This window comes from Gossypium hirsutum, chromosome A09 (assembly GCF_007990345.1).
Source record: "Gossypium hirsutum isolate 1008001.06 chromosome A09, Gossypium_hirsutum_v2.1, whole genome shotgun sequence".
NCBI lineage: Eukaryota > Viridiplantae > Streptophyta > Magnoliopsida > Malvales > Malvaceae > Gossypium > Gossypium hirsutum.
Window position 1 is genome coordinate 3327173 of NC_053432.1, and position 10953 is coordinate 3338125.

Sequence of the window (10953 nt, forward strand, 5' to 3'; positions counted from 1 at the left end):
ATTTTGTAGTGAAAGCTAACGGCATATTTAGACACGTTCAATTCAGTTTCAGTAGAGGTCTTGGTATGCTCAGCTACATCAGTTGATTTTCACCATCACCTATAATAGTTGAACCTACCGATTAAGCAATGAGATTACCACATCGAATTCAGGGCTTAGTTTATTCCAATACCTGCAATCAGTTCTTGTGCAAACTAATCCCTATACCTATAGGCTAAATTAAAGAACAAATTAATCATTTCCTGTAAAATTTCGTCAATTTATACATTTAAAAACCAATATTGACTAACCCTTGTAAAAATTTCATCAATTTATACATTTAAAAACTAACATTGCTGACAAAATAACCAAACAACTATATGTAGTAATGTGCCATGAGTACCTCATTCTAACATATTTTTAACAATAGAAATTAATAGAATTTTTAACAGAAGAATCGATTTGCTCTTTGGTCCAACTCCTATAGTACAAGGGCCTCCATGGTATTTTTACCATTCTTTTATGGCCTAACTATAACCTCCACTGAAAAATATTTATGTAACAGAAGTAAAAACAGCATGTGTTCAAAATAAAGCATTGAATCAAACTACAGTAGTGCCAACAGTTACATTGGTTCAATATTATTCAAGCAAAAACAGAAAATAATAAAGACTAGGTTTATTTTAGTTACGAGAAAGGAACCGGGAGATATAGATTGAATAATACGGTAATAGCAGCAATAAGAGTTTAGATTAAATAGCTCCATCAAAATTGTTACATGCAAAACATATTAAAACGCAATACAAAATAATGCAACAAAGACATTAGGCACCTCATCATTTACGGCATATGTATGCATTCTCTGCCTCAGCCACTTTGAATCTGTCTTCCCCGAAACTTGGAATAAAAATGAAGAATGAATTTACATATAGCACTTTTTTCCCAGGAAAAAGAATATATACACCAGTGACATTCAGAACCTGCCACCAAATCAATTGCTTGTATAACATTCTAACTAGCTATGTTACTCTAACCATTCATTTTTCTTTAAGTACCTTTGTCTGATGCATAACCAGACATGGGTACGAGGATACGACACTTGAAGAAATTGAACATATCCATGTCGGACATATACCCAAGTCTGAGTAACATAGCTAGCAGTCTAACCATATTTCAAACTAACATCCACAATACTATTACAGAGATTAAGCAATAACTTACTAGTGTGTTTCAAGCAACTCAATGAATTCCTTTATTCTCTCAAGTCACAACCAACCATTATAAAAGAATTAAGCTCTTACCTTATATTTGAGGTCTTTGTGCAAGACAAAATCCAAGAACTATAGTGTAGAAAGACACCAATACATAGTCCTTTCACATGACTATATTGTCCTTTAATTAAGTAATCCATTGGTAGCATAAACTAGCATTTTTTTTTACCCTAAAACAATGCCATGTGTCAGAAAACACTATTGAGGAGTTGAACCCTAAAGGTTGATGACTAGATGCCATATTGTATCCCTTCTATGCATCGAACACTGTTAGGCATGGATGGAAGATAGAGAGAATGAAAAAAGGAGAGGAAAAAGGGGGGAAGAAGGTTCTTTATCCTTACTGATGTTTAGCATAGAGGATGGAAAATAAACATAGCAGTCAATTTAAATAGAAAGAATCCACTTATTTAACTTGCTCATATTTTCCTCTTACCAAACGAAGGGATGCAAAGAAAAGCTACATTATTTCCACCTCTTTCCTTCCTTTTTCCCTCCTACGCAACATAGTTTAACATGTTGTAGACTTCTTCTATAAGTCTCAGGCGATCAGTTAGGTGGATACTAATAGATTTCTTGATTAAGGGTGTCATTACAAAGACTCAAGGACCATTTAAGCTGATTTAGATGCTAATAAAATAGAATGAAAATATCTGTATTCCAGATTATGTCTTCACAGCTACATTTTAGAGTAAACCGGGTAAGCTGAGGATAAGATTCCATCATAAATTGAGACAACCGACGAAATTAAGAAAATGCAGAAGACAAATGTCAGATAATAAACCCAGCACTCTCAGTACAGCTGACAGTGGATGGAAGAAGGTACAAGGTTTAGAACCCCTAAACAAATGCAAACTACAAACAGAAAAAGATGCAAAATAAGGAAATAAAAGGCAGCAACAAGCATGACGGCTAGCTAGGTTCTTGGGAGCACACATAGCAGAGCTTGGTGTTTTTGGTGGCATGGAAATGGCAAATTTCAAAGAGAAAAATAAGATCTCCACGTATATTTGGTCCTTCTAGGTAGTAGCATCAGGGTGGGCCATGAGTATGTCAAACCCTGGTTCATCTGGTCTTCAGGTTTAGGCAGGCTTCATCAAAGTAGGCAGTAGGCTAGATTCAGGCTTCATAAGTCTCAGCTGTTTTAGTGGGATCGGAAAGGCAACAAAGGGAAAACAAGTGCATCAGATACATAAATAGGGAGATCGGATAGGCTATGTTATCAAACTGTATACACGTAACAAAATGAATGGACATAAGAATACCAAAATGAAAACTACAATCTATCTGCACGTACCAATCATGGAATTTTAGTAACCATAGTTTTAGCGCCGGGAAACAGAGGTATGGCTTGATAACCTGGTAAGAGAAGTTAATGATGAATACTGAAAATTCCTAAGAGAGTGTGTATGTACTAACCTAAGGAAACTAAAAGACTCAAAGACATGTTTGGGAAAGAACAAATTGTAGACTGGCATTGTACCCTTGAATACAACTTTATGTGATGTAGTTCAAATATTTAAATATAATGTTTATGATAGTGCAATTACTCCATCAGCCCCAAGCACTTTTCCTGCATTAAATGATACTCATGGCAGTCATGTGAACAACAGGAAATATGTTCTTTCAAGGAAAGAAATTATTCTCACCCAGAAGGACCACCTCGTCCTGAAGAATAAGCTCCATAAGCACCAGTAGTACTACCAATCTACAAATAATATTTAAGAATCATAATTATTAATTATCAGCATAGAAATAGACAGAGAGATTGGGACAATGTAAACAAAATGAGAAAGCTAAAATATTATAAGAAGCCAAATAAGAAATAAATATTAAAAGGAATAAGGATTTAAGGGACTAAAATTATTCACTTGATAAATGGGATAACGAAGTCCAACAAACTATATTTCTACAACTCAGCTACCTAAAGTACTGTAAAAATAGTAAAAGTTGTCAAAAGGAAATACCTGGAGACCACCATAACTTCCATAGCCATCACTAGCAGCTAAATCACTAGAGCCATAACCACCAGAAAAGGAGTGCACACGTCCATGCCTTTTTCCCTCTCTACTTTCATAACTCAAACTGTCTGTTCCTTCAGTTGGCACATGAAGATACGGTAAAACTGGCACCAACGCATTAACAGCGCCTTCCCTATCAAAAAGATTTGCTCTTAACCGTGTTGTTATTTGTACAAGGGCATCCTTTGCAACATCAAGGTCTCCAGCAATCTGAATAATAACAGATAAACCATGTTCCGCTGTTTGTATAATTTTTTTTTAAAAAAAGAGCCAACAAATAGAAAGTAATTATTAAGAAAATCCTATATAAATGATAGTACACCTGAACCATCTCATCATCTTCAGATGCAATTTTTGGAAGATTCTCCTTTGACAGGATACGGATATTAGCTTTTGTGATCCTTCTCATCTCTGTTACAATAGCTCCTCCTTTACCAATAAGGCAACCAATACGTGAGGTTGGCACAAGTAAGCGGGTTGTGAATGATACAATTCCAGAGTCTCTTTCAACCTTCTCACTGCATCTAGGTTGCAAACGTGCAGCAGCTTCGATAGCAGGTGAATATGTATCCTCAAAGAACTAATACAGCAGAAGATTAGGAACCCCGTCAAAGCATAGCATAGATACTTCCACAAGACAAATAAACATAGCAAAGATGAAAAGCCGACCTCCTTAGCTGATATAGTTATTAAGCAATCATCTCCATCTGTAGTTGAGCTATCTACTTTGATGGCTGCACCTGATTCCTGCCTGATCTGGTTGATTATAGCACCACCTTTGCCAATCACTCCTCCAATATTAGCAGTTGGACAAACCAAACGAAGAGAAAATTCTTTTGATGACATCTCATCCCTTGGAGCCGAGTACATAGAGCGTGGCCATTCTCCAGTGTCACCTTTGTATCGTCCATAAGGTCCAACCAATGAAGTTATCCCTACGATCTGGGCACCAGCAGCTGGACCAAGCATTGCACCAGCAGCAGGATATGCATTTGACACAGCAGAAGCAAGCAAGTGCTGAGATCGTGAAGGGTTCTCATGAAGGCGAGATGCAATTTGATGCAGAGCCTTCTTCACAACTGCAGCTTCCCCAGATATCTAAAGCCAAAAGTAAATTTAAATATAAAAAGGCCAACCATCTTATAACATTATTAATATAAAAAAGAAACTAACAATATTACAGATAACAAACAAAAGAAAGTGAAATTTTCAGGAAAAAACACATAAAAAACATAACATAAAAAGCATGCAAAAAACAGTCTCAAAAGATATAATTCATAACCTGAAGAACTCAAAGGTGAAAAATTAAATGCTTATTTTGTCAACTACAGCAATCAAATCAACAAAATCTTTGTCAAATGTTGACCCCATAAACAAGGAAAGCTTCTTGCCAATGCTTTCAAAAATTTGAAACTCATCTCAGCATAACTTTTTCCCATGTGGGTGTATGGCCGTAAACTATGTTTTAAAGGAGAGAAGAGATTGCTAAATGAATAAGCAAAATCCGAAAGTACTACAACAATAATCAAATAGTCAAATTACCTGTACAAGTTCATCTGTGGACAAGGCACAAGAAGGTAAATCGTCCTTAAGAATGCGAATCTGAGCACCAGTTTCACTACGTATGTTCTGAACGATCTGTCCACCCTTTCCTATAACACATCCAATCTGATCAGAAGATACAAGAAGCCGAGCAGTACTTTGGTGGCCTTCAGATTCATCATCACTGTGCAAATCGTCTGCAACAACTTTTTCATGCACCCTGAATAGAGCATCTTGAGCAGGAGAAACAAAAGCATCCCCATCTTCAAGGGCATTTCTCTCATCTCTAGAGCTATAGATAGTAACCACGCGCTCATCAGAACCAGGAATTGTTTCACCAATTCTAATTTTTGATTTAGTTTCTGCTCTTAATTGCTTAACAATCTCCCCTCCCCTTCCAATAATGCTTCCTATCTTTCTTGCAGGGCACAAATACCTATATACGGTATCGTCTGAATCAATAACAAATTGTTCCCTGTCATCACCTGCATTTCTCCTCTTATTTGATCCATTCTCAGAATAGCCAGAGTGAGAATGAGCCCGCTTCCCATAGCTATTCCTCTGACCCGCCATTGTTGTCAGCAAAAATAAATACCTGGTTCCGAGACGATAGTAAAACATTACAAATACTAATTGAACCAATCTTGAGGATTGAACCACCCAAAATGTAAAGCACCAGCACAAAATGCTCATCAACAGACCAAATCAATAACTAAATTATTTTCATTTTTCAATCATCAAAGCATAATTCAGATAACATTATATCTCCACTTAAATTTAATTGTTGGTTTGAGTTTCTTAATGAACAGTAAAACACGCATAAAATTTACTATTGAACAAACACTAGATTCCAACCATGTGTCCATATTTTTTTTTGGGTCAAATAAGATATTTACTCATAGCAATTTCTCAAGAAAGTGGAAAGTAAAGAGCAAAACTATCAGTAACAACATTGAAAACAAAACAGTTATGTAAATCTTTAGCGCTCCATAGCTCAGCTTTACAACTAGACAAATTCAAAGATAAATTACTAACTGTATCTCAACTTTGACCCACAAGTTTATCTTCTTACATAACAAATTAAAATCCCACTTCAAATCACCCATCCAAAATTAATATAACAGACAATAAATCTTTAGCAATTTCTCTCTTTTTTTTTTTGGGGGGGGGGGGGTCAAATAAGATATTTACTCAGCAATTTCTCAAGAAAGTGGAAAGCAAATAGCAAAACTATCAGTAACAACATTGATAACAAAACAGTTATATAAATCTTTAGTACTCCATAGCTCAGCTTTAAAACTAGGCAAATTCAAAGATAAATTACTAACTGTATCTCAACTTTGACCCACAAGTTCATCTTCTTCCATAACAAATTAAAATCCCACTTCAAATCACCCATCCAAAATTAATATAACAGACAATAAAGGAAAACCCAGTATTATAGAGATTCAATTACGTAAAAGAATAAAAATTTCAAATCAACCCACAAATTTAAACAGCATAAATACAAATAATCTCCAAAAACTAACACAAAATACATTAGATTCAATAAATAAACTATAATTCCTCTCATCAAATACAAAAAGAATGATAATTCCAGTAAAAAATGAATCGAAAAAGGTTACAAGAGCAGAACATGTAGATTTTAGATCTGATTAAAAGAGTATTTAAAAAAAGCAAGAGAAATCAGAGGGGAATTAATTGCCAAAAGATAATGGGGTTTTACCTGAGAATTGAGATTGATTCCCAGTCAATGAGATTTTTTTTTAAATTGAAAAAAAAAAAGAACTAAAGAGAGAATTTGGAGGCGAAAGATATTTTGCCTTCGTGAGCTCTTTTACACTTTAGATTTCTAGGGTTTTTTTTTTTTTTTACCGTTACGGCTTTATTTATTTATTTTCCTATTAGGTATTTTTTCTTCAATTTTGATTTCTTTTTTCTATATTAAACACAAGATTGTTTAGAAAGATGTATCCCACATTTAATTTTTTTAGGTTTAAGGTAAAAAATACTTCAAAATTTTTCAAAAAAAATTTAAACCCCATCTTTTCGATATTTAAACTTTTAAAATATATTAAAAAACACTAAAATATTTTTTAAAAAAATTAAGCCTGCCTTTATTAAAAATTATAAAAAAATAAAATTTATAAAATTTATAAATATTATTAAATTTTAATAAAAGAATTCAAATATTAAAAATTTACTAAAAATTAAAAAATATATAAAAATCGTAAAAAAATATAAAAACTTGTAAAATTTTTATAAAAATAGTAAAAAATTATAAAAAAAATATAGAAATATAAAAAATTATAAAATTTTCTAAAATCATAATAAAATTATATAAAATGTAAATATTTTGTAAAAAAATATAAAAATTAGTGTACCAAAAGAAACATTTTATAATTTTACTATAACTTTTATTGATTTTTATTCTATTTATTATTTTTCGCTACATGTCATGCTATGTTGTAGCACGTGATGACTTTAATTGAAAAAAATAGGGCTCATTAATTTTTTTATGATTTTTATAAAAAAATTCAATTTTTAATAAATTTTAAATTTTTAAAATTTTTATTAAAATTTAATTATTTTTCTAAAATTTATTATTTTTTATAATTTTTTTAATTTTTAATAAGAGCAAGCGCTTAATTGCTTTTTTGAAAAAAATTGAGGGTCTTTGTGATGCATTTTGAAAGTTCAAATACTCAATTGAGTGGGAAAAAATCAGGGACTTAATTACTTTTTTTGAAGAAGTTTGAAGGTCTTTTTTATCCATTTTGAAAGTTCAAGTGCTCAATTAAGTGTAAAAAAAAATGAGGGGCTTGATTACTTTTTTTAAAAAAAGTTTAAGGACTTTTTATACCATTAATCCATCTTTTTATTAAATTGATATTAGAGATTAATTGGGTATCAATTTGGTTATAATATGTTGCCCACTTTTCCTTAGTTGCAATTAGCGTTAAAGTTGATGGTTATAAATGACACTAATAATCTCTCTATTTGGCATTTTTAAACAAAAACTTAACAGTAAGATAATCACATCAATACTTCCTTTTAATCCATTAACTCAATGCTAAAATTAAACCATGGAATCAATTATAATGCAAAGGAATAAAAGCATTAACAATTAAGACACAAAGTATTTAGAATATCATAGTAAAGTTTGAGGAAATATTAAGAACAACCTATAGACCATTCCAACAATATTCAAAAAAATAGTTTATCGCTGAACAAAAAAACATTAGCTAAAAATAGAGAATTTGAAGATAGAAATATAACAATGAGTTTATTTTGTTAAAAAAACTCGAAAGGAAATGTTGAGATTTTTTAAGAGATTTAGAGAAAATAGTAAGAAAATTAAAAGGGAAAGTTTCCCTTAGTGAAGAAGTGAGGCCGAGTGGTGCAGGGAAGAAGAGGATAAGTTTTCATCATTTTTCCCATTTTAGAATACCAAAATATCAATTAATGAATATGCTTGGATTCCAAGGGTTGAAAATTACAGTTTATATTACATTGTTCATAGCATGCAAAACTCTATGGTGGCAAATCTAATAGATGTTAATAATAGAGCATGGAAGCAAGAGTTGATTGTCAACACCTTCTCGGAGGTGGATGCTGCCAGGATCCTCCGTATCCCTCTGGCCAAGAAGGCCCATAATGATCTGTTTGTGTGGAGTGGTGAGCTCTCGGGGGAGTTTTCGGTACATAGTGCCTACAAACTATTACAAAAAATTCCTAGGAACCCTAATGCTTATGCTTTATAGACCAACTATAGAGATTTCTATAAAAAACTATGGTGCCTAAATCTGCCTTCTAAATTGAAAATTACAATATGAAAGATATCTTGAAATTATTTATCTACACTAGTCAACATGCAACATAGGAAATTGGTTAATAATATGACTTGTCCCCGATATGAAAGAGGTGCTGAGACTACAGACCATTTATTTCGTGATTGCCCTGTATTTGTCGAGGTCTGGTTAGGTTTAAGTTTATCAAATATCCTTAATAGACCAGAGTTGGGTTTTGTACAGCAGTTCACATGGGTTTTAGGGGAATCTTCAGTCTATCAGAGGCGTTTGTTCTGTTGTGCACTTTAGGCCATCTGAAGCCATAGAAATGCTAGAATACACGAACGAAAATATCGTGGTTTATTATTAACTACATTATTGAGACTAATGAAACTGACAGGAGGAACCTTACAAAGGAACATGAGGTACTTGAATGGAGAGGTCCATCTGGTTATGCTATAAAAATCAATTTCAACAGTGCGTATGACGGTTGTAACTTTAGGTCGGCCTCAGGTACTATCGCGAGGAATGCTGAGGGGCATGTTTTAATTTCATGCTTAGAGATTCATTATGGGGTTTCAATAGTTTTTTCCGTCGAAACTCTTGCATGTCACCGGGCGGTGCAAATGGGTCTCGAAATGGGGTTGTCGAAGGTAACAGTGGAAGGTGACTTATTAGCCATTATAAAGAAATGTCAAACTCATAATCCAAATAAATCACAGATAGGAGCACATATACAAGACATTCAATAGTTAAAAGATAGTTTCCAAAGCATCATTTTTAAACATACTCCGAGATCGGCAAACGATTTAGCCCATATTTTAGCAACAGATACTCTAAAAAGAAGTAAGACAGATTATATGGTAAGGGAAGCCCTTGTGTACACAAAATGAGTGATGGTAGTGGAGTGGGTGAGGGAACCAAACAGAGGTGCTTTAGTGTGATAAAGGAGAAAAGGGAGAGTGGTTGTGTCACATATCGAAAACTGAGTTGGAACAAATTGGGTTAGTGAAACCTAAAGGGGTCATATTGTGATTTTTTAGTTAAAATTCCGAAATTATGCTAAGTAATTTATTCTGGTTAAGTGGTTAGGGGTTATACTTATATGAGGAAGGTTCTAGGTTCAAATCTTTTCACTTGTGTTTTTGCCAATTTTTTTCTAAATCCCTAGTTTTTTTGTATTTGATTTAAGAAATATTTGAGTGCATATATTAATAAGAATGAGCTTCCTGGTTCAGTGGTAAGGTAATTGTTAACTTACCCTTTAGTCTTATGTTTGAGCCCTTGTGTGGGCAATTGGAAATTATTTTTGTTTTGAACTAAGAGGGAATATGGTGAGTGGTTATTTGTAGGACTTAGAAGGATGTGGGTGGTTAATTATGGGACTTAATGGGATGTGGGTGGTTAAGAAATTATCCAAAATTGTCTCTCCCACTCTCAAGTTCTTTTCTTCCCCTTTTTTCTATTTTTCTTTTTTCTTTTCTTTTATTTTCTTTTCTCCATTTCCATTGGTTTTGCTTTTTGTCATTTCAATTTTCTTCTGTGTAGATGTGTAAGATTCGTTCTTCGATCGTAGTTCAAAGTGTGGTGTAAATTTTTCAAGTTATTTTTCTATTATTTTAGCTTTAATTTGTTCTTGAATTAGATTTGAGGTGTTGGTGTTTAGTTTTCGTTCTACGTTCTATTAACAGTGCTTGTGATTTTGATTAGGCGAAAGGTATGAAAAACTAGAACCCTTCAGTGGAGTAGATACAGTTTTGACGTTGTTTCAGAAAAGTAAGTGTTTGAATTTCGTATTAGTGGCTGAACGTTTGATTTGTGGACGTTATTTTTTTAGATGAATTTTGATGATTAATTAGTAAGATTTGATGAATGATTGTAGGATTCAGAGTGCTATATTTGTGTGGTTTATCAAAATTATCATTAGGTGTGTGATTCTAAACCAAAACGTTATTTAGAACTAAAAAAAATCGAGAAAACTGTGGTTGTTTTGAATTTGTTGTTCGTCACACGGCCGTGTGCACCACACTAGCATGTGGTTAGCCGTATGCCAGGTCGTGTAGAGCATACGGGCATGTGCAATTACATGGGCAACTTGGGTAGGCCGTGTGGGGCATACAGATGTGTATGATCAGATGGGCTAGCCATTTAAGCTGTATGGGCCCATTTTTTAGAAAATTTCCACTTAAGGCCATTTGACTTAGAAATGTGTAATTAGATTTTTCGTGGGGTCCGTTTGACTTAAATAAGACCCAAAATGTGACAGTTGTCAATATGTGTCAGTACATGATATGGTTAAGCTAAGTGAAAAATGTAAGTAAGATCTGTGTTTTGGTAACTCTGAAAACG

The 10953-nt window shown here is 33.3% G+C and overlaps 1 protein-coding gene across 2 annotated transcripts; it reads right to left on the reverse strand.

The window, feature by feature from the left end:
• Positions 1-1889: 1889 nt before the first annotated feature.
• Positions 1890-6687, reverse strand: LOC107888579 (KH domain-containing protein HEN4). 2 transcript variants are annotated; one of them, XM_016812743.2, is made up of 8 exons: positions 6540-6686; positions 4814-5408; positions 3941-4369; positions 3594-3851; positions 3218-3481; positions 2900-2958; positions 2548-2609; positions 1890-2389 (listed from the first exon to the last, which is right to left on the reverse strand). In XM_016812743.2, the coding sequence occupies exons 2-7, from the start codon at positions 5384-5386 to the stop codon at positions 2576-2578; spliced, it is 1617 nt and encodes a 538-aa protein (XP_016668232.2). In that variant the 5' UTR covers positions 5387-5408; positions 6540-6686; the 3' UTR covers positions 1890-2389; positions 2548-2575. The 2 variants fall into 2 exon arrangements, with proteins under 2 accessions (XP_016668232.2, XP_040933581.1); XM_041077647.1 differs by lacking the exons at positions 1890-2389; positions 2548-2609 and adding an exon at positions 2734-2823 and having other exon boundaries at positions 6540-6687.
• Positions 6688-10953: the final 4266 nt, after the last annotated feature.

What these genes read in the sequence shown, in the direction of transcription:
- LOC107888579 (XM_016812743.2), bottom strand. Translation starts at nt 5,386, where the DNA reads ATGGCGGGTCAGAGGAATAGCTATGGGAAGCGGGCTCATTCTCACTCT. An exon ending in TAACTATATCAGCTAAGGAG is followed by an intron (nt 3,852 to 3,940) that starts GTCGGCTTTTCA and finishes CTGCTGTATTAG; the next exon opens with TTCTTTGAGGATACATATTC. An exon ending in AAGATGATGAGATGGTTCAG is followed by an intron (nt 3,482 to 3,593) that starts GTGTACTATCAT and finishes GTTATTATTCAG; the next exon opens with ATTGCTGGAGACCTTGATGT.